At 39.3% G+C, this 25,168-nt stretch overlaps 1 protein-coding gene across 1 annotated transcript; it reads left to right on the plus strand.

Annotated features, from left to right (window-relative positions):
- Nucleotides 1-6,854: 6,854 nt before the first annotated feature.
- Nucleotides 6,855-24,046, plus strand: fdx1b (ferredoxin 1b). The gene is made up of 4 exons (XM_028815486.2): nt 6,855-7,109; nt 13,098-13,225; nt 19,792-19,921; nt 20,040-24,046. The coding sequence occupies exons 1-4, from the start codon at nt 6,991-6,993 to the stop codon at nt 20,149-20,151; spliced, it is 489 nt and encodes a 162-aa protein (XP_028671319.1). The 5' UTR covers nt 6,855-6,990; the 3' UTR covers nt 20,152-24,046.
- Nucleotides 24,047-25,168: the final 1,122 nt, after the last annotated feature.

A 25,168-nucleotide genomic window follows, 5' to 3' on the forward strand; every position in this document is an offset into this window, starting at 1 on the left:
TATGTTTAATACATTATTATATTTAGAAATTTTTATGTACTGTTTCTTTAAATGTCTTTACACTCCCTGTATTTTGTGGGTGGCCACCAGCCCATCGCAATTGTCGCTTGATGTTCATTGAATGTGCTTTGGTAGATTGTGGTGTATCTGTAAGTGTTACTGTTGGATTTTCTGTTTATTTAAACTCTTTTTGTTTCTGCTTTAGGATTTTCATTTAGTATTTTGTATTGGGACTAATTTGCCTTTGGATTGCCTTATTGGCAACCTGTTTTTTTTGTAATTTTGAGTATTTCATTACATTTTTCAGATTTTTCAATTTTATAAACATTATACAGTAATTATAAAGATTTTTGTGGAAGTGTCTCTACCCTTAGCCAAAGTTTTTTTTATAGTGCTCTGCCAGAAGGGATATACCTATAGCTTTTTGAGACTCTTTTCTATTCATTTTACTTTTAAAGCCTGTATTCCATTTTGGGGCCTAGTCTGGCCTGAAGCCTTCTGGTTGACTAGAATAAGGCTAGCCTAGGTGAGGCTTATATTAGGTAAGGTCAGTCAGTTTTCTGGCTGTTTTTTTGTGGGTCTTTTTTAAGGCCTCACCTGCTTTTATTTTTATGTAGTGTCAGAATCACAACCCCCTTACATTTCAAATCATGAAATCTGAGCAACTCAGGTAACAGGATCTACAACTGTAGTTGTCATATTTGACATCAGCTCCAACTAGAAATCGTGTAATGTGACATCAGCTTAACAAGCCCATGTCTACTGTGTCTGCCACCCTGGAACAGGTCAGATTAGAGACTTCCTCAGGGCCATGGATCCATTTCCTTCCACTTCTACCAACTTTCTCCAGTGTTACACACCGAGTAAGGCTGTGATCAGCTCTTTTCTGCTATACAATGTAAACACCAGAATTCACAGTATTAAATGAACTCTAATAATGTTACTTTAAATCCTTAAAAGTATACTCTGTATATGGAAAGACTGTTTCCATATATCCTCTTTAAGGGTTAAATTAACACTAGGGTCTTTACTCTGTTTTATTGGTATATACACAGTAAAAATATGTAACTATTATGGAGGACAGCTGGGACTCATGCCCAGTCAGGACACCCCTTCAGCATATGTTCCGGGGGAGCAAGCATGGGAGACCCAATAACTCACCCTAGACGCTAGATGGCAGCCTCCCTGGGTTGCAGCGGTGCCTCGGACTCCCGCAGGGCTTCATGGGAGTTGGAGTTTTGTGCAGCCCTGTTGGGTTCCACAGGCACCACCAGGGGGTGCTGCAGTGGGAGCTGCTGGGCCCTTGTGGGCAGTATGTTCGCCACACCCGGAAGTGCAGCCGGGACTCTGCAATCAAGCACCTAGAGCACTTCTGGGTGCCTAATAAAAGGAGCCAGCAGCCACTACTCGAGAGCCAGAGTCAGGAGAACGAAGACGAGGTTGGCTGGAATGAGTGGTGGAGGAAGAAAAGTGTCCTTTACTTTGTGGTGTAGTGCTTTACTTTAGTTTATTTGGTGTGCTTTGGGACTGTGTTAGGGCTGAGGGACACGGAAAGACGTGGACCTGACCTCAGCTGAAGAAAATAAAATCATTTTGTTAATTTTAACATGCCTCTGTTGTCAGTCTGTGTCGGGTTGGGTGCATATATAGCACCTTTGTCACACTATGTATAAGAAAAGTATTGTGATAGAGTGAGCTTTCAATGGATTTAGGAATCTCTGAAGCCCTTTTGGAGTCATGTGTGCCTCTGTGTGTGAGTCTGTGGACCCGATAACTCAAATCCAAATTAGAAATGTGTCACAGTCATTAGCATTGTGAAGTGTGACTACTCTATTAATTTTGATGAAAATTGTTTCAGTAGACTTTCCTCCACTGAGGTAATGATTTTACATTTTTATATACTTTATGTCCCAACTGCAGTAAAACTGAAGAAGACTGTGTATTTTTTCCAACTAGATATAATTGTATCATTTCATTCCACATAATAATTATTGCACGCTATATTTTATTGTTAATATCACAGCACTGGAAACGCATGTGCTGAACACACAGATTACTTTTCTGTTTTCCCAAATACTGTGATGGAAGGACAATTCCAGAAAATGGCTATGGTGGCAGAACCAACTCATCATAATAGACACCTTTAAGACTGCTGAGAGTTTCCTTCACACACGATACCCCATCACCTGCTTACTCCTTCACTATCTCTATCCTCTCATCATCTGCCAAGACTTAAACAGGCCTTGACTATAACATGTGCCTCATGGTTACAACTATCAAGGTCATCCTCAATGTAATCTGCATGATGGAGAGATTGGTAAAGCAGATGATCAAAGTGTGAGTGAGATGTAGCTGTCTGTCACTTTTGGGACACAGCAGGGGATATGAACTCTTAGATTTACATATATATTCACATCCCACCCCACCCCCAATACCCCAGACTCAGCCCCGGGACAAAACTTTCACCTATAGTGTTTGGAGGACTGCTCACAACCTTTATAGTCCTGGCTCTTTGCAACACTACTAAGGACCGTTGACCTTGAAGTGGTAGCTGTTAGTGGCCTCGCTGCTGACAAAGCTGAGAGAAAATCTACTGTACTTCTGCTTTCTGCATAAAAATGAGAATTGAAAAGAGCAAATCCGGGTTGCACAAATTCCAAGGTAATTCCACTGCAGTTCCAACAATAGCTGCTTTGTGTGAGAGTCGTGCATGCTGGCTGAGTGGAAGCAGCTGGCCGAGCACAATGTGGGTAACTTGGAGTGTGAATTTAGAATGACCCTGCCTATGAAAGAGCAGAGACAGATGAGGCTTCTTTATTATAAGGTTACTAGTGGGGGACAGGCAGCAGCCATCTGTGGGTGTGTGTACCAGCTGGGAGTTTGTTCCTGCCTTGGACTTGATGTTGCTGGGACAGGCTCCAGCCCAAATGATTTGGTTTGAAAAATGAATGAATGATAATGAATGATAAGTAGGATGTATCCTTTTATTATGTGCTATTGCAATTATAGGAGTATAGTCCCTGTGTGGAAAAATGGAGTGCTAGGGGCTGTCTCCTGTGTGTCCTAGAGTGCCTAAGCTGTGGGCTGCCAAATGAAGAACAGACCTAGATAAAGGGATAAAGAGAAGCACGTGCCACCCCTGCTGGTGAGTATTAGACCACTTTATGTCTTTGTAAACTACTAGGTGTTGTGCTTCACCCTTACTTAGGAACACAGAAAAGTATGCCATTTGTCACTAAGGTGTTTATGGGAGAATGATAAATGGTTTGTATCCTGTGTGTGAGAGTGATGAATTAACTACAGCAGTTGTGAATGTGATATTAACTGCCATCAGTATTAGAAATAAACCATTTGTAGAGGAAGGTGAGGTCCACCTGACACCTGACATGAGTTTATTTTGGGTTTTAAAGTGCAGAGAGAAAGACAAATCACCTCCCACAATAACTGATTTCAATCTTTTAGTTTCCAACACTCCTGGATGTCCCCTGTGGCTGCAGATTTTCATGCCAACCAGTTTCTTCTTTTAAATAGGCTCCTACCATACTTAAGTAAGCTGTTATTCCCAGTCTCTGTTATTCAGTATCAATTCAAAAATTACAAACTTGTTATTGTAAATGTTTCCTGAACGAAATATGAATTTATGTGTCAGATGGCTAAGTATTTATTCTTTGTGCTTTTTAATATTTTGTTATTTTTTTTTTCACTATTATTTATTAATAAGTGGGCGACACTGAAATAGCTGCTCTTTAGCATTCAATGTCATCTGCCTGGTGTTTGCTCTGCTGGTCATTAATCATCAGCATTTGGATACAAAGCCTGTGAACATCACAGAATAAGTGAATTAAAAGAAAATGGCAAACAGAGTTAAGATTTAAGGATATGGCAAAAACACAATTTTTAAAAATATAAATCTAACAGTATTGCACTTTTCTGAATGCAAAATAAGAGAAGAAATGGTCATTGTCAAAGTGAACTTTATTGTCATCTCAATCATACACAAGTATACAGAGAAATGAACATGGTGAGGCTCACAGTGCGCACATAGAGCAAAAAAGACAAGAGAGTGTGCAAACAGACAAAACCATGCAACATCTGCAATAAGATGCTGCAGATGTTCTATCAGACAGTCGTGGTAAGCGCCCTCTTCTACGCAGTGGTGTGCTGGGGAGGCAGCATTAAGAAGAAAGACGCCTCACGCCTGGACAAACTGGTGAGGAAGGCAGGCTCTGTTGTTGGCATGGAGCTGGACAGTTTAACATCTGTGGCAGAGCGATGGGCGCTCAGCAGGCTCCTATCAATTATGGAGAATCCACTGCATCCACTAAATAGTATCATCTCCAGACAGAAGAGCAGCTTCAGCGACAGACTGCTGTCACTGTCCTGCTCCACTGACAGATTGAGGAGATCGTTCCTCCCCCAAACTATGCAACTCTTCAATTCCACCCGGGGGGGTAAACGTTAACATTTAACATTATACAAAGTTATTGTCTGTTTTTTCACCTGCATTATTATCTTTCTTTAATTTAATATTATTTATTGTATCAGTATGCTGCTGCTGGAGAATGTGAATTTTCCATTGGGATTAATAAAGTATCTATCTATCTATCTATCTATCTATCTATCTATCTATCTATCTATCTATCTATCTATCTATCTATCTATCTATCTATCTATCTATCTATCTATCTATCTATCTATCTATCTATCTATCTATCTATCATACTCTTTAAATAGCCAGTATGCCAATACAATTAACAGCCACAATTCCACAGAGATCCATTAAATGCAAGTTCCACAGATCAATGTGATGACCGATCTTTTGACATGATAGATAAAGTGACTTGTGCATAAACAGGAGGGAAGCTTGTGATGTTATGCCTGAGTGGAATGCCATGGAGGGCTGCATTGTGTGTAGCAGTCTGACATCCTGGTGGGTGGGGGGAAGCTACCACACAACCTAATAGGTCTGGCTTTGAAGCAGCAGTATCTTTTTCCAGATGACAAAAGAATGAAGATTCCATGAGAAGGGCAAGCTTCATGTCAATGTTTGGAGAACATGCCTTCCTGAAAAGGGAGAAGTACCCTGATAATACCATATTTTCTTCTGCTGTTACTGTTCTCTGAAATCTCTTGCAGTGGGACTTGTTACAACTGCTCTTCCAGCCCTTAATGAAGCTTGACAGAACACTCTTGATGGTGACTCTGTAAAACATGGTGTTAATGGGAGATGTGAGGCCCACTTGCTTCACTTGCCTCAAGAAGTATATTCTCTGCTGGGACTTTTTAGTTACAGAAGTGACATTGTTAATTCATGTAAGGTCCTCAATTATGTGCACACTGAGGGATTTGGCACTTATTACAGTCTCCAATGATGCACTCATACTGACTGGGATGCAGTCAGGGCGAGGTGTTTTCCTGAACTCAACAATCAGAACTTTAGTGTTGTCAATGTTGAGGGACAGATTGCTATCCCTGCACCAAAAGACCACTAGCTGTTCCACCTCCACTCTACATGCTGACTTGTCATTCCTGTTCATCAAACCCAGCACAGTTATGTCATCAGTGAACTAAGGGACAACTAATAAAAATATTAGATCACTTAAAGCTAAAATGGCTCACTGATTGTGGACTTGGTTGGCATGAAAACCTGCAACTACAGGGTGTCCCCAGGGCTGAACTTGATAATCATTGGTGTATAGGACAAATTTGGAGACATTGTTCTTCTTCTTTTGGCTGCTCCTGTTAGGGGTTGCCACAGCGGATCATCTTCCAAATCTTTCTGTCCTCTGCATCTTGTTCTGTTACACCCATCACCTGCATGTCCTCTCTAACCACATCCATAAACGTCCTCTTAGGCCTTCCTCTTTTCCTCTTCCCTGACAGCTCTATCCTTAGCATCCTTCTCCCAATATACCCAGCATCTCTCCTTTGCACATTTCCAAACCAACTCAATCTCGCCTCTCTGACTTTGTCTCTCAACCGTCCAACTTGAGCTGACCCTCTAATGCGCTCATTTCTAATCCTATCCATCCTCCTCACACCCAGTGTGTGTGAGCAGTGCCGGTGCTAGGTTATTTTGTGCTCTAGGCCAAGCTTATTAGTGCACCAACCAACTGTTCTGTAGCTAACCCGTGTGGCTGGGTCCCCCAATCCCCATGCCTTATGATCTGTGCCCTAGGCGAATGCGTAATTCACTTTAATTGTGGTGCCAGCCCTGACTATAAGATGTGTCAATCAGTATTGATAGTTGAAAGTGATGAACAGGGACTTTTCCCATCTGTGAGAATAATGAATGATGTGATGTGTGGGTGATCAGCATCCTGTACTTGGGAATGCAGAATGGGAGGTAGAGCTTGCTTTATGATACTGATAAATGAAGTGCATCATTATTTTTGGACGAGTCTGACAGTAATGACCCTTATTTTGTATAACACCTATCTATTCGCCATATGTATTTTCTTTACAGCTACAGAGGAATATACTATAACTTTAATTTGCATCTAAATTGTATTAATCACGGGGCAGACTAAGTACGTGACTGCTCAGGGTCACTTTGTGTCCTTCACAAACGAGAAGCAAGGAGAATTACGCGTGCTGCCTGCCTGATTCTTAACACATCTGTGTGAATGAGGGTTGCATGTCGTGAGTCGTGAGTGAAGGACTGAGCCGGTAGACAGACCCCTTGTCTATGAGAGTGCTGAAGGTGAAATCAGCAACCGAACATAATAAGCGACCACTACAGCGAAGCAGCTAGATGCACGTGTGTCTGTCTGTTGAAGTTTGTCGTGTAAAGGGGCTGGGCCGGAATTCAGGGGGCGTGTCTTACACACGCTACTGAATGGATGAACACTTCGCTCACAAGGCCCCGCCCCGCACTTCAAGGTCTTCGCGAAATACTTGAGAGCCGCTCATGGAGCTGGCGCGTGCACACACTGCTAAGAAGGCAAGAAGTGGCTTCGTTGGTGACAGTGGCAGTGGCGGTGGAGGACTATGGCGCAGAACATAGCGCGAACAGCGGGGCTTCGTGCATACCTTTACCTCCGAGTCGCCTTAAGGGGCCCCACACGCATCCCATGCAGAGCCTTGATGTGCACCGCGCCCGACGACAGGTAAGGACGTCTCGCTTCAGGCTTCTTCTGTTTCACTTTAAACTCTAACCTCCTGTCCTCTGCTTTTTATATCTATTAGATTTTCAAATTTTAAAGGTGCATAAGAGCTTTAAAATATTTATTCATGCTAATAATCATATCAAAAAAATGTATGATTTATACCAAAGAATTAGATTTAATAGAACAGTAATACAAAGTTGAAAGGCAGTAAGTAAAATGTTAAACGGCTGTTCACAAATGGACATTCTGTTCGTTTTCGTAGTATTTTTAATTCACCTCACGTCTCCTGCCATCGCACTACTTCCATTTATTTTTCTTTAGTTAAGTGTTTGTTCTCATGCTTTCTAATCAGCCAGGCTGCTTCCATTTTCCCAAATTTCCAATCTCGCTTTTTTTCAATGAAACTCTGCATTATGTAGCACCATGTATGCATTTCATCCCATCCTGTCTTATAAATTCTTGTATTTGGAGCACTAGTTGAGTATTTGAATTCTTCTAGGACATTAAGTAATCCAGAATTGAGTTTTCAGCACAAATGACTACCTTTTGCTTTATACGTTTACCAGTTTGCTTTATAAAATTAGCACTGCTACTTACTTTTTCTTTGCACTTATTCATTTTTAAATCCCCTTAATGTGATTTAGCCAATGAGCAGAATTCAGTAATACACTCATTGTATCAACTACACAGTATTAACTTCTGAACCTTCTTTAAGTGGCAAGTGCACAATATGAACTGATGCTAAATAGAATGTTGCTTAATTGCATTGCACATTTGCTTGTACTACCACACCATATCAGATTACTCCCTAATCTAATATTATTTTTGAGCATTACGAAAAAAACAAAAGTTTCTGGAAGAAGCCCATACTAAATATAATGATAACACACACATTTCACAATGCACACCACAAAGTTGTGATCCAAGCACTTTCAAATATTTCTTTGAATTTGCATACTTTTATCTTGTAAAGCTGGTTTTCATTTGCATGGAGAGATCACGTCAGCTTCACACAGCAGATATTCAAACATGGAATCCAACTAGGATCCAAGTGATATGAACGATCTATTAAAAAATCCCACCATCTGTTTTCAAAAGTGATTCTTTCTTTTCAGAGATATTGGGAATTGGAGCCTATCTAGAAACCAGTGCGGTATAGGATGCCCATTCATTACAGGACACACTCACTACATTGCTCAAAACAGGATACTGTACTTTTAAAGTTTGCAGTTATCCTAACATTTATGTCTTTGGGATGTTGAAATAATGGTATAGTCAGAAATTATGGAAAATCCACACAGGCTATTAAACCAGCATCCTTTCAACTGATGTGCAGTAAATCACTGCACCACTATGTCACTCAGCAGTTAAATTTTGTTTTCACCAATATTTTTCAGTTGTGAGGTGTTCCAATGACATGGTGTGTATCTACATTTTCAACAGTAAAACAAAAATGAAATATGTATGAAAACTCAGAACAGTAATTTAATATTTTTTCATAATATGTTTATATACAGTATATTAATTCTATGTTACAAAGGCAAATGGAAGGATATATGGCATGGTGCCACAGTGCTCATGAGGTCTCATATTTAGTAGCAACTGACACAGTGTGGCTTCGTTTCAAAGCTAAGAGGGACAGAGTTGTGTTCTCCATAAACTGTTGAATAGTGCCATGAAGGATTGTAGTGCTTCTACTTCTATCCTGTTGGAATTTTATGGAATTTCAAAAAGCTTCTTGGATTTAGTTTGCTAAATCTCAAGCACGCAAAGTTTTGCAGCCATGGCATCATTAGGATTACTGAAGTCTTAAAAGTCGTCTTGTTCTTATTTTCGGATATACAGCATGGTCAGTCAGTTGACTAGCACACAAGACACTATAAAATGTAAATCATGGACAGATAAAACACAATACAATACTGTAATACCTGGCCACTCCTTAGCATGCTAAAAGCATTGTGTTTGGAATTAACTATCTAGTAATTAGTTGTGTGTAGGAGCTCTGGATCCTTTATTATTTACTGCTCCATAGATAGTAATTGATGTGCTAAACTGGCATTTATTATGCTTTTATTCCCATTTGCTGATCTCTGTTTGTAAGCTGTGTGGTATGGTGATGCAGTAGTTACCTGACCTACAGGTTTAGAGTCTAGCTTGAACCCTGGTCCGGTCACTGGAGTTTTCATATTATGTGTGTGTTAGGTTGTTTGGCAACTCTACATTTGCCTGGTGTGAGTGAGTGGGGTGGTTTGGGAGTTCCCTTTAAGGAACTGGTGTCCCATTTAGGGCTGGTTTCTGTCTTGTACCCTGGATAGTCTTCAGCAATGTGCCAATAAGAGCAATTGTAAAATGAATCACTGAATAAATGAATGAACACATGTTTGTATGTGGTTGGAATATATTGAAGCCACCTGTGTCGTTGTGTCATTAAAATTATTTTTAATGTAATGAACAGATGTTCAGAGCTCATAATGAACCACATGAATCACACCAAAAGTATTATCCATTTCCTGCTTTTATAATCCAGTTTATTTAGTGAATATAAAAATTAAAAGTATTTAAATAAATGTTTGTCTTAGCTAGTGGTCTCTCTTTTCAAAAACAATATAGTGACAAATTACAATATATAATAGAGTGTGACTAAGAAAATGTTCACATTTAAAAGCTAAATGTTAACCAGTGTTACAAATAAAAATTAGCACTTTAATTAAATGTCAATTATGGGCAAAAGCTTGAAATAAACTAATTAAAGTGAAGGCAGGCTGTGAATTACACGTTTTTCAAAAACATAAGTATAGAGCTGACCAACAAGATATCAAAAAAGAAGTATTATGCTCTAAATTAATGACAGAAAACCTCACCAAAGCTTAATTTAGTAATGTACTCAGTGCCTGAAATGGATATACTATATACTGTATAAAGCTGGTACTCTTGTTTTAAGTTTGTAAAGATTAGAAGTTCAAGGACCGAGATCTTAGAGCTGGGGGTATTGGGGGATGTTCCCCTTGTAGTTTTGAGTGCTGTAGAGCAGGGGTCGGGGGGTGTGGGTTGTTCCCAATGGATACGCGTGATGATTGTTGGAATGCACCAAACACTGCCGGTACTTAACTAAAAAAATGGAGAAGTGCCAGTACTCCATACCGGTGCCCTTACACAATATGTAATATCTACACTAACTGGCCACATAGCGGGTCCATCTGCTCGTTACTGCCCATAGCCCACCCTTCCAAACAGCCAATTACATGGCTGCATCTCAGCCTATGCAGCATCCAGACATGGTCACATTAGTTTTTGTTTGACTAGACGTTTGATTGGCTATGAGGCTTCATCTAGGCAATGTTTGATTTTGATCTTTCACTCCAGGATTGTTGGTTCTAACACCTTAGAAAAGGCTGGCCTCTAAGATTTTTACAGTCTCTAGACCAGGGAATGGTGGCACAAAACAAGAAAACATCCACTGAGCGGTAGTTCTGTGAGAGAGGTCAGAGGAGAATGGCTTGTTCAAACTAACATAAAGGCCACTCAAATAAAAGTGTGCAGGAGGGCATCAACAGTAAGTGACCATTCAGAATTTTACTTTTGCAAGTTAAGAATAGGAGGCTGAAGGTGATCACCAAAACTGGATGACTGAAAACTGGAAAAATATTGTCTGGTCCAATTAATGTCAATTTGTGCTGCAATATGCAGATGCAGTGGCCAGAATTTGGCATAAACATTGTGAATTCTTGAGTTCATCCTGCCTTGTCTCAAGAGTTTAGGCTGGAGATGGTAGTGCAATAATGTGAGTAGTGTTTTTAATAACACATTAGGCTTTGTAGTATCAGTTGAGAATTATTTGCAAAGTTACAGCACATCCACACATTCCTCATGACCAATGTGCACCTATTTTTTTGCCAAACTTAACACATTTTTTTTAAATGAATATTAGAACAATTTTGATGAGATCAGGCCATTCGGCCCAACATGACTTCCCATTCCTATCCATCTAATTTCTCCAAAGTAATGAAAAGTTTAATTTTAAGTATCCTAAATCTCCAATGTCTATCACACTACTTGATAAAAGGGTTACTGTAATTCCAGCAGGATGAGGCACCATGTTATGAAGAATACATGCATCACCTCAAAGTGGTTCCACAAACATAACAACAACTTCAGGTTACTCCATTGGCCTGCACAGTCTGCACATCTCAGTGCAACAGAACACAGTTTGGGAGACTGGAATGAAAGGTTAGCTGCATGAACGTGTGAACAAAAAATCTGCGTAATGCTTTTTAGTCCAAATGGACCAAAGTCCCTATTTAATATTACCAGCACCTTGTTAGATCTATGCTTTAAAAATCTGAGCTGTCCAGGAGGCAAACACTGGTTCAAGCTGGTACTAGATACAATATGTATACCTAAAAAGTGTCCACTGACTGTACATTTATTTAAAAATACATTTAACATAGCATACCATTCACAGACTAGCTCTAGTTAAGGGTCACTGTAGACAAAATATGAAATCAATTATATGCAGATTTACAAGCAATGGTGATGGCGGTGTATTTTGTTTAATACAATTGAGAAGTGAAATAGAGCATTTCTTTGACCCACTCTTCTATATTGTATGTACTTAAAACCAAAGCACATTCTTCATAATTAATCTTTAGTCTGTTGCCAGGTAAATATCAGCTTGCAATTCTACTGAATTGCACTGAATTAGCTTAGCTTTAATATCAAAAATAGTTTATATTACTTGTCCTATGCATTGTCTTTAAGTTATTTCTGAAAGTCACCTTCAACAACTTTGTGCATTTGTCTTGCTTATAACTTTATGCTTTTTTTTTTTTTTTACAGAACTGCTGTCTTCTCTTTTTCTGAATTTTAATTATGTGAAATAATCATTACAAGTGGTCATACGATTAAAAAGTGTGAATGGTTTTGTTTTTCAACATTTATACCAACATGCCAATATTAATGTCTTAATAATTCAGTCTAAGTTTGACTTTAATGTAAGTGTTAGAATAGTGAAGTCTGTAGAAGGGTCGACTGGCAGCATTGATGCTCACCGTTCTAGTTCACCCTGCAGGTTCTCTTTGCAAATTGCTTTTCATCAATGCGCATACTGTATTATATGAAGATCTTACCTATGTTTGTATCATTTAAATGCGAACACAGACTTCCCTATATATATGGTGACACAGTTAATTTGATGACTTTTTCTGCATGTCTTAGTTTCCTTATTTATTTTCAATGTTTACTTGTAGTTTAGTAGAATGTGTAAAAGAAAAGATGCTGAGTGCTTGTCCTGTGAATCTAGAAAGCACTGCATTTCCTCCAAACTGCCTTTGACATGGCAAGCTGCCTTTATGCTTTCAGGTCCTGTTTATCATAGGAATCTCCAAGAGTCCCTTTCTAAATGTAGATCTCTCTGTGAACCCTTGGTAATAATGAAACCAGTCAGCTTATAGGGTATGGTGGTATACAGCATGCCCGTTCTTGCAGGTCTACACTCACAAGTAACAGATAGTTCTGGTGTGCTGCCGAATTCATTTCAAGCAGTGGCTGCCAGTACTAAAATGTGAGTTTCCTGGTATTTCCTTTTTCGTTGCGCAATATACAAGAGCAGAGAGCCTCTTATTGCTCTTCTTCTGTCAAAATAAAGGCCTCTGTGCAGCTTTCCAGGTTGTTAAATATTTTCCTGTCTGGGAATTCTGAGCCTACATATGGGACTCAGGTTTCACAATCCTAAGATATACTACAATGCTGGTTGTCTTTAAATTGCCCCTGTGGAAATGTATGATCGTGTGTGTGTGTGTGTGTGTATGCGTGTGCCATATTCAATATTATTGCCCCATCCAGCATTTTTCCAGAGTTTGTGCCAGTAGCTCTCTGGATTGGCTTGAGGTCCTCGTAAGCCTAAATTGAAAACTTTATGCTCAGAAAAACGATAAATAGGTATAGAATTAGTAATGAAAGTGTCCTTCCTTATTTTTTTAACCTTTATAGAAAGGTGCGAGAAAAGGTGACCATACACTTTATAAATCAAGATGGAGAGAAAATCACTACCTCAGCCTCTGAAGGGGAGACATTGTTAGACATCGTATTGAACAAGAATCTGGACATCAACGGCTTTGGTGAGTCTCCAGTAAGTGCAGAGAGTTAACAGCTTGTTTGTGTGTGAAGTCCAAATAATCTTGGAAGGGATACCCCATTAAATGCTTTTGTAGTGCATCACATTTAACATCTTCACGATGTGAGCTGGCCTTCCTGGTACGGTAACAATATGCGGCTGCTAGTCTGCTGTAAATGAGTGTGAATCATAAGATTTGGATACAAGTGAAGAGGGAAAGCGGGCTGTTATTGGGGTACTGATTGTTACACGTCTTTAAGAAGCAAGGAGGTTTCTTTGAAATACTTGAGCCTGTAGACACGGACACACAGGCAGTGCTAACAGTTTTGTTTGAGTACATGGTTCTCTATTTTGTGACATGGCGACTACATTTGCCCGCTAATATAGGGTAACTTCTCTTAGTACATTGAAGTCTTCAGTGACTGTTACTCATTCCATCCAGTTTCCTTGCTTTAAGCAGCCTCTTGTTTTCCCGTTTCAGTCCTCATTTTGTAAATTCAGAGTTGCTGAGGTCATCTTGTGAAGCATTAGTCAATTCAATCACATTCACCATTAGGCTGGCCTATTACATTTTTAGTTGTTATTTTTCTGAACTGCAACCACTTTTACTAAAGAGTGACAGTGGATAAGAACTTACTGTTTGCATCCAAGTCATAAAAAGTTATGGAGAAAGATGTTTATAACAACCACCCAACCCTTATTGAATCCCCGTAATCTAATTCATGGTGGTGGGGTCTTAAGTCTGTCATGGCAGTATCAGGCTCAAGGTAGGAATAAACACTGGGTTGGTTGCAGGCCTTTAACACACTACAGTCATATACATACATGTATTTATTAAACTGTCCCAAAATCTAGAATTGTCTTTTAATCTAACATTTATGTGTTAAGGGTGGCACAGTGACAAAGTGGTACAAAGTAATGAGACCAGGGTTCGTGTTCTCCCTGTGTCTATGTGGGTTTTCTTTGGATATGCAGGTTAGGTGAATTGGTGATACTAAATCAGCCATAGTGTGTGGTTGGAGTGTATGTGTGTTTGCCCAGTGTTGGACTGTCCAGGGTTTGTTCCTGCCTTGCACTCTACTCTAGCTGGGATAGGCTCCAGCACCTCCTGTGACCATCTTCAGAACTTAGTGGGTTAAAAATGATAGACTGACTGACTGACTGACTGACTGACTGACAGTATGTGTTAAGGAATGGAATGGAACACCAGAACACCTGGAGAAATAACCATGTGGATAAAAGTAGAACCTGCAAACAACACAGAGACAGTAAAGGGCCTGCATTCAAACCCAGTATGCTGAAGCTGTAAATCAGCAATCCTAACCAACTGAGCCACTGTGCCCTCCTATTCCTAACACTCACATGTATAAAAAAATACATGTCTGTGAAGAAGTCTTGAATATCACTCATGTGCTAAATGTCACAGACAATAAATATCTAAAATGCAAGATCATTCTAAATATACTGTGCAAGCAACAAGTATAATAATGGCAAAGCATTTAGTAACACAAATATGCCTTGGCACAAGAGAATGACTGCAGCGGTGATGATAGTGTTCTGTGGGGGTGAGTCGAATATTTAAAACACTGAATATGCTTGTTCAAATTCAAGTTTATTTCCACGGTACCCTAACTTTTATTTTGTTCTAGTATTTAAAGAATTTTATAAACTCCATACTAACCTGCAATTGTTCCATCCTGGGTATTATGTTAATCTTCATCCAACCCTAAAAGCAGGTCCTGTAACTTGTATGGAAAACTTGGGGGTTGATGAAAAGAGTGGCACTCCACACTGTTCCAGTGTGGTGTTGAGGTGTCACCCGCTGCGTTTGGGTCCCAATCCAGATGGTTCATTGTGTGATGGGTGCAGCAACGTGCTATCAGCGCATGCTCCCAGCCTCTCTCTCTCTTTTCTTAAAAACACATTCACCCCCTAGCATAGTTATAGGCACAACAAAAAGAAAAGACCATTAGAAGCTGCCTCTAGTACAGTCAGCAAATATTAATATTAATGCAGTCAAATAGAAGAGTCAAGAAGTGGTGATAAGAATTGAGGTTAGCAGGGGATTAACATACAGTAAGCAGGAAATCACACTATCAAGTACTGCTAAGCTCATATTTACTCTGAATTATTCTCTTAGGAGGAGGCTAGTTAATGTTAAAGAAATGCTTCTGAGATAGCAGTGATCAGAAAACAGGCACACTTGAATTATCAAAAATGTCTTTGAAATAAATACAAAACTTCAAGCATATTTTTCAGAAGCTGCTGTATACCAGGGAAATTCCTAAGGACAGGAAGTTCGCCAAAGTTGCGTCATTGTGTAGAAAAGATGATTTGGCTGACCCTGGAAAATGGAGGGTCAGCTTGCTTTATGTAAATCACAAGCAATTTAATAGATGCAGTTATAAAAGAAAGCATTAGAGAGCCAGTTGTTTTACATGGATCTGTTGGTGGGCAATCAATATGTGTTTGAATGTGAGTGATCTCTTATTCCACTAAGAGGATGGAGTGTTATAAGGGCACACCAAAAGCTTTTGATTATGGTGGAGTTCATGATATTATTTAACTCAGATTTCAAAAAGCTTTTAGTAAGATACTCCATGGCAGTGTTCAAAATAACTTGTGGTAAGCCGTGGTTTCCATTAGTGTTCCAGTGTAGCCTGAACACTTAGATCTTACTCTGGTGCTATGGAACAAACAATATACAGGTAGTTTTCAACTTACAACCATGTTTAGTTCTGACGGCCAGTCACAAGTCAATCTCGACGTAAGATGGACCGGTATATGTAGTCAAACCTAACCGTTTATATAGTACTTTACATAAGTCACTTAAGCAGTAGTTTGTTTTATATCCTTTTTTATCATCATTCTTGGCACATTGAGCAGATTTTCTGCCATTTTTGTGTAAATATTTGTTTTATTATTTTGTTTAGTTATTACTGTTGCTCTCATCAGTGCCGAACCTTGAACAACTTCACAAATCCTTTCTTTGTCTGTATTATGTTACATCATCGGTGTGAGCCTCTCCCAGTGTTCATTGTGTTAACTCTGAGAGAAGGAATTGTACTGGCAGAGTTTGAGCATTAATATGTTTTCTGTTTTAACATTTCAGCCTGTTAATAATAAGCATTATCAGATAAAGGAGTTCAATGAGGTTGCATTACCCCTTTGTGGCAGTTCTTACAAAATGGGATTCAAGGCCAGTGCGTACAGTGAACACCAGTTACAATGGGATAACTCTATATCACATGCAATCGCATTTGCTTTGTTTCCCCCCCCATACTGCTTAATAACTTTCATTTTGTGTCGAGATCAATTGACTTTTTCCTGTAATTGTAGGACAAATGTAACTCAATTTAGACAAAACCACTGCAGGTAATAAACTGAATTTCAAAAAGCCCTGCTAAACAATGCCCACTAGGAGGAGATTAACTGTCAAACCCTGGATAGTAATGAAGACAAACATAGTATCTTATTAAAATAAATTTTTTTATTTTTCACAAAAAATGTACTGTGATAGTATGACGCTTTGAAGAGCACAAAAGGCATAAGGGAGTTGCCAGCAAGGCAATCCCATTTAAACAGTCCCAAAACAAAATCCAAAGAAAAGTAAAAAAACAGAGCTTGAGGTAGAAAATCCAGAAATCTAATAAATCAATGTACAACAGTAAACCCAAGTAAACTCACCAGCTCCTTAGTGCATTCAGTGCATTCAAAATGCGCCGCCAGGAACTGTGGATGACCTTTTTGAAATTATACAGTGGAGGGCAGTTCCTGATGATGATTAACAGGTAGCTTCATCTCTTTGGGCAACTACCCAAAGCATGTGGAACATAACGTAGGTAAAGAAAATCTTGCAGATAATTAACAAAAGTAATATTAACATAAATACTGTAAATGACTCAACAAAGAGCAAAAAGGACATAAAACAAGACTTTGAACCCCAACCAGGAGATGAACACTGGCTGAGATGTAACATACTCAGTCTGCAAACAAAAGCCACACTTTCTTTTATTTCTGACCAGCACCATACAGAACAGTCATTTTTCATGAGACACACACACTTACTTGCTATGTGTTCAATGTTAATACGGCCAGTTCATCAGAAACATTAAGATAATTAGATGTCGTATACCAATCGACCACTGTGTCCCCATGCTACAGGCCAGCATGGCGCCTATAGTTATTTAAGGGCATGGAAGGCAGAAGCACATCATTTTTAGGGTGAAGCAGTGCCCCCCTGCACTGTACACATGGACAGTATTCACAGTCTCTGTCACTTTTTGCTACATATTGCAACACTCTTCAGCAGTGCATAGTCAAGGGAAAGCACTAAATGGCTTATCGTTTTTCTCTGCAAGTCTCCACCCTCTTTCTAGAATCCTTTTGAAGCTCGTCAAGGACACTCTTACCTTACTACCAGATAGCCTTCTGCCACTCAATCATCTACCCTCCTGGCCAGCCTGTGAAATGGTCACACACTGCTGTCTATCCTCCTGACCTGTGTTGAGTCGATTGATGAAATACTGAGGGAAGTGGAGTGATTTATAACACTTTAAATTATTTTCATGGACCATCCCAATTTTTGATTTTCAGGTTATGAGGTCCACAGGGATAGTTAGGTGTTGCAGATCCCCTCCATGGGAGTCTGATCATCAGAACTAAAATGGCTTAAGCACAAAAAATCATGTTCCAGGATTGAGGAACTTTTCTAAATTAGCTGAGGACAAATGCGAGTTTTAGCAAGAGTTGGTGCTGGGATGGCTGTCCTGCTAAATTTACTGTATGTAAGTGATTTATGTTTTGCATGTTTCCGTTGACATTTCTTTATTTGAGCTTTGCAAAATAAAATTCCACGCAACTGGCATTGTCATGGCAATAAAATAAATGAAAGGCTTGCCAGATAACCTTGACTAAATAAACTGATATTAAAAGAATGCGCAGTATGACATTAGAGTTAAACTATGAAAGGAATCATAAGATTAATGCCTGGTGTTATTCTAAAATTGTTTTTTCACCAATAAAATGGGGGGACAAATGGAAGGTGGTGAAGGGTAAATTGAACATAAATGTTGGGAAGTATTTCTTCAAAGTTGAATTATAAATACACTATAGATGTTTATTCCTGCCGCACACACACTCAGAAAAAATACATATTGCATTATTTTGCAAAAGTACTATGTTATTTTGCAATGATGTTGCCTGCTGCAGCTGTTACCATTGTGTACAGATGTGCTTTGGACGGCTAGTGACAGCTATTGAGGGGAGGTTAAGTCTGCATGTACCTTGCAATCAGCTGATAAAAACTGAACAGACATCATAGGTTCAAAGCTAGTTTTAATCAGGTTAGAATTTAGTAAGTTTAGTGAAGATGCTTTAACACAGACTGATAGCACAGAGCTAGTACTCCTGTCTCACAGCACCAGGGTCTCTATGGGGTATGCAAGTTCTCCCCATGGATTTGTGGATTGATTGGTATCAGTGAATGCGATAAACTGCATATGATCGCCTGTTTTAACATTAATACTGGAAATGTGTCAGTAATACTTCTCAATTAAGAAAATATGTTTAGTCTTTCATGTGCTGCAAAGAAAATCCATTTCCATTGCTAGAGAAGATCTGTGGTATGAAAATTGACTGCTGCTACACAATATCACTTTGTTTCAATGTATCTTTTTGAAAATAAGTGGATTTAAACTAAACTGACTGTTTATAGGTTTCGTTTTCTGGATTGGATGCAGTACACTAATTTCTGGTTGGCTGCGTGGTTGTGATCTGCAAAAGACCATTGTACCATCCACCATGTTTGCTCTTTGCCTTAAACCCAGTGCTGCTGCAGTAATGTGAATTTGTGATTTTTTTTTTTTTTGTGAACTTTGTGAATTTCCCCTTGGGATGTGAATTTCCCCTTGGGATTAATAAAGTATCTATCTATCTATCTATCTATCTATCTATCTATCTATCTATCTATCTATCTATCTATCTATCTATCTATCTATCTAATCACTGATTCCTTTTGGCCCTGAAATGGGTCAGTTTAATTTACCCATCAGCACATAAATTATTAAATGTACATTTATAATGACTGTTCAGTTCTTGTCACTTGATTGCATGCTATGCACATGCTTAACCTCATCCTCAATAACTGTCACCAAATGGCCAGACCATGCGTGTATACCATGTTATTACCAACCCCAGTAGGGAATGTCTTAATAACACAATATATTTGTGAAATAACACAAACATTATTTTGAAATAACACAATACTTTTGTGAAATGATGCAATAATTTTTGAGAAATAATGCAATACTTTTGCAAAATAATACAATAATAATTTTTGAGTAGTGGGAATATGCTTGTGTAACACACAGTGCAAGTTACCATGTGTAATTGAAAGCAACACCTTGGAGGCCTTCAACATGACAATATTTTTGAAAAATTATGCAAACAGAAAATGAGAATCTGTGTTTGGATAAATGACCCATCCTTATTTTCTTAATGCCAGCCCTTCAAGTTTCATTCCATCGATAACTTTGACATGTGATTGTGCTGACTGTGTTTGTCCCACAGGTGCCTGTGAGGGGACACTGGCGTGCTCCACATGCCATCTCATCTTTGATGAGGATGTCTTCAAGAAAATGGGACCAGTTTTGGATGAAGAGATGGACATGTTGGACCTGTCATACGGACTGACAGACACGTAAGCTGCTGCTTCTAATCATTTAAATTAAAGGCAGTCACAGGCAGATGCCAGACTTTCCATTGGTACTGAGAAGAGTTCCGAGACTTTCTGTGTATTTTTGGCCTTGTTTTTGCAGGTCACGTCTGGGCTGTCAAATCTGTGTTCAGAAGTGGATGGATGGGATCGTAATACGGGTACCGCAAGAAATGAATGATATGCGCAGAAAGAAGGAATCAGCAAGGAAATGAAATGTCTACTTGCCAGCCCCTGCGTCACTGAATTGGGTTCTGTCGCTCACGTTTTCCCTAAAATCACTTGTACAGTCATCATGCAGTTGCCCATGTTGTTATTTTCAAAATTATGACTTGCTGGCAGTATACTTAATACTTTTAGTAAATTGTCAAATAAGGAGAAAAATGCAAGGAGCAACAAAAGAATAATTCAAATACAATGGTCAATTATCAGAACTCATCCACCTATTTTCATCACCAGCTTTATCCAGTAAAGGGGATGCCTGTCCAAGCAGCCTCAGGTTTAAAGCATAAGCCAGCCTCAAGTGGATTACAAGTATGTCACAGGGTAAACACACACTTGCTCAGATTGGACTAATTTTACAGTGTACAATCAACCTAACGTATGTCTTGAGCAAGTGAGAGCAAAGTGGACTGCTTGGAGCAATCCCACACAGCAGTGACGTGCGGTGAGGTTCATGACTGATGAGGCATGGACTCCTTCAGAGTCAGATTTACAAATATATGAACCCAAAGAGTAGATTTTTCACTATTCAGTTGGCAGCCAGCATGCACATTGACTACTGGTTATATTTCATATCTCATCAGCATTCTTAACACAAACATAGGTAAGGTACATATTTGGTTAAGAAAGAACGTTACATTTATAGCAGCAAGAGAGCGGAGAGAGCGCATGTGCTCCGCACCCTCCATGTGTACTAAATTTGCCATTGCAATTCCACAATTCAAACTCATTTAATACAAATGAAAGTATTGAGTGGTGTACAAAAAATGGATTTCAATTTTGACCTTGCTTGAAATATTTAGTTGTTTTTAAAAGCTTTTAATTCTGATGCTTTAATCAACTTTAATGCATACTGTTCAACAAAAGGATAACAAGATAAACAGGCTGTGGAAGGTCAGGGTGTATAATAAATGTGTCTGCAAACATTATATTGGTGACATACAGAGAGACAGCAACAGGCACGCGCCAACTGCATGCATCAAGCCCGTGTGCGAGGGAGAGCGCAGTCTGAGGTGAGGCCACACCTCTCATTTCTCCCGTTTTTGAACTGGAAATGCGCCAATTCATCGATTTTGACTATAAAAACTATCACAATTATTGGAATCATACAGAAAACAAATTTATAGCACAGACCAGTGGACAAATTTATTTTATGTTATCATTATTAGTTTTTTTACTTTTCCTGATGACAGGTGAGGCTCTGTCTCACCTGTCTCCCCTGACCGCACGTCCCTGCCACACAGACACACAGAGAATGTGCCAAGAATTAAACTTTGTTGTCTGGAGTTGTGTTTGACAGGGGTGGACTGTAGGGGGCACCCCAGAGCCCCAAACATTGGACACCTCTCAACTGAATACAATTTCAAGTAAAATAAACTGTTTATCTTATAATCATACCATAACACAGTAAATGCAGTCCAACACAATATAATTGAAAGAACAATCTCCTCTTCTCCTTCAAACACAAACTGTGAGCCTCATCCACCTTCTCCCAATTCTGTCTCTGAGGTAATCTGAGGCACCCCCTTTTGTGCTGGACCTAGGAATGCTTCCGGTGCTATGACCTGGCTTAAAGGGTTGGACAGAAGTTCCCTATAATAGGAATATCCAATCTTCACAGCGTATCTCTGTGGCACTTGTGGACCCTGACAGGGTTGCCCTTTCACACTTCAAGTCCCAGCCAACCCTGTGGGTGTCCAAACTGGGCCCCTGTGAGAGGAGAACTGCCACTTCTTACATTGGGGGACGAACTGCTCATAAAATCCCTTTGTCCCTAATCCATCCATTATTAGTTCCTCCCAACTGGGATAGAAATTGGCGATAACTCCTGGCAGGTAGGGTTATATCCTTAATCCCAGTCGGGATTCTAATCCATCCATTCCCACACTTGCACAGACTATACTGACCATGATGTTACCAGGCCATCCTTTTTTTTTAATGCATATTTCTGCATAGAGGAAATGTGATAGGACAACAAAGTAATCTAGCCAGGGTGAATAACATTTTGGGCAATCTCATCCTTTTCACTTTCCGAGTACTCGGCCTGTGGCAGCCTAGGGTGTTGTTATCCCATATCACTGTTTCATTGAGGAAACCAGGATCCTCATCAGACTTGTAATGTTGCTTCATATGAAATTCAAAGTAGCTGCAGTCAGGAAATGATGCTGGTACTTTCCTGCTCCTTTTGGCCTTTATCATTATTTTTGACAAGCAGGATCTGGCCATTGTCCACCCATGCCTTAAAGAAGAAACCTCTAACAAGTCCTGTGCCTAATGCTTTGTGTTTCCTATTTCCTTAGCTGTCACTTCCTGTCAGTTGGCCATATTCTCTGATGCAAGCTGCCGGCTATGTTTCAAACTACTAAAGTTTATGTTGCATCCTTTAAGAAGTGTCCACCACATGCTTCTGAAGTGTACATTCATTGTATTCATATTAAAAACATGCCTTTCAGCTAGGGATGCATAACATCTCTCTGAAAACAGTTCTGGGACATAAAGTCACAGGGGATCAGTGCCTGTAATAAACAATACAAAACTCAGAAAATACATTTTTCCACTAGAAATACCAAAAATATGGTATTGCCATTTGACTTTTGAATGTTTAGTTTACCAAATTGTTGCCAGTTTGCTGTCTGACATCCAGACATTTCTCTGGATGTCAGTCCTCATCAGTCTCCACTTTGTTGCTGAAGTGATGGGTGCTTGAAGCCATAAGCTTAGCTCCGTCCCTGTCTCCCCCACAGAATTTGAAGAATCAGAGGGAAGCTTCTCTACACCTGTGGTCCTCAAACTTGGTCCCGGGGAACCCTGGGGCTGCAGGTTTTTGTTCCAACCAACATCTGTTTTTAATTAGACTCCTAGCCTAATTGAAAAAGCTGCCATTTCCCAGTTTCTGTGTTTTGGGGTCAATGAAGAAATAACAAAAGCGTGTTAATAAATTTTATCTAAAAATTAAGCATTTTTACTTTTTATTTATGTTCATCCTGATTTCCATTCAGCTTTTCTATTATTGACTAATTAGTGGGTCTGACGCTGAAGCAGCTGCAGCCTTTCATCTTTTAGTTTGGTCTGCTTTGCATGTTTTTAATTGTCAGTTTTAGGATACAATAAAGGAAGCAGACTAAACGGACTTAAGGGAAAAATAATATGAAAACAACAAAAAAGGACTTGAGCATTTAAAGCTATAGCAAAAAACAGAAATATTTCTAAATATCTTACAATGTAAAAATCATACTGCTGTGCTTTTATGAATGCAGAATAAGAAAAGAGAAGAAAGACCAGCTAACTAAATGAGATCACTTCAATTACTATCACTTATTGTAAATTTGGTTACAACAGAAACCTGCAGCCACAGGGAGTCCCCAGGACCAAGTTTGAGAACCACTGTTCGACACCATCTACATTTTGTAGTATTCAGATGGAGCAGGGCCACACTTGCAAACAACAAAATAATGACTTCCTCACACCTTCAGAGTTAGACGCATTCTCACTCCTGTAAATGGTGAGAAGGTTCTTCCAGTTAACGGCACCTTGTGGTCTTTTTGCAGTTCCGTAAATATTTTTGTACATGTTTAGTGCTATGTGAACTTCAATGAATAAAATGATCAAAGACCTAACAAGAGCGTCAGATACAATCTTGTTTACAACAATAGTCCATTTTCTGTTTCATTATGGCTTATATGACTGATGAAGTGATGGACTGTCTAACTTGGTGTATTCCATGCTGTTCATTGTAACTGAATAAACCAGAACAAATGTTCATGTATGGATAACAAAGTCTGTCCATGTACCTGTCCAAGACTTGGATTGCTCCTCCATTTTGTATTCCTGGGGACCCTTTTGCAAAGCTGCTAATGTAGACATCTCAGTGGCGTGAAGGAAGAACTATCGCAGATGACAACCATCACAAGTAAACTGCTTTTCCCCTGATATCACACTTTGTTGTGGAAAATGCTTCCAACTTCACGCAGGTATGGAGTATACCATGGAAAGTACGCTGTTTAACAGGAATTCTTTTCTCCTTGTTTTTGAATGCATTGAATCGCTTGTTGCCTTGAATAGTTACACAAACAAAATCTGATAATACAAAAATGACATGCTCATTTGTGTTCAGCTACTATGGATGCATTTTTCGAGATCTGAAGATTAGGAGATAATCATCTGATGTGGATTAAATCTGAATGCATTCTGAAAGTGTAGGGACTTAATACAAATGTTGGTAGCAGACACGTTTATGAAATGAGTGATTTCTATAACAGGGATATTCCTGTGTTACCACTCAGTCTGACTTGTTCTCAGTCATACATTGTGTGACATAGTGGATATCCTCATGCCAGAAGAGATCAGGTTAAGACACACAGGGTGTCACTTGATGGAGTGTATCTGTTAGTCAGAAAAGCAGCAACAGTTTAACTTTGTCAAAGATTTACACGGAGCTTCATGTGGAAAGTGGACCTGAGAAAAGTGCATTGAGAAGAAGTGGGCATGTAAGTTGAGGAGGTAAAGAGCTTTGTGCAAAAATGGGCATCTGAGACATACAAGATGAGGTATGAGGCAGTGGGCCGATCACTCGAATAGTGGACGTGAGGGCTTCACATGGAGGGCAGGAATGTTTGTCCTATAGACACAAAAGATGTTACATAGTGAAGTGGGCTTAGTAATCTTTTTGGTGATAAAAAAACATTAACACACATTAGTAATGAAATGCAATACAGATCTTTTGCCAAATACATCACACTCCAGCATCTTTATGTTTTTTGTTTCATTATCTCTCAATATTATGTTGTCCACACTGTGAGACCCATTATGTGTGGTGCCCCTTCAAAATACAGTATGTGGCAAATTAAATAAATGAATAAATTTGTCTCATAAAATCTGTGGGATGATGTCTAAGACCCTTCTGTTGTGCAGTTACTAGGCAGCACTGCACTGGAGATATTGCCTGGATGAATTATTTTAGTAGATCACCATTTTAGGTGTCACAAATCTGAACATCTCCCAGACACATCA

This window comes from Erpetoichthys calabaricus, chromosome 12 (assembly GCF_900747795.2).
Source record: "Erpetoichthys calabaricus chromosome 12, fErpCal1.3, whole genome shotgun sequence".
Taxonomy (NCBI): Eukaryota; Metazoa; Chordata; class Cladistia; order Polypteriformes; family Polypteridae; genus Erpetoichthys; species Erpetoichthys calabaricus.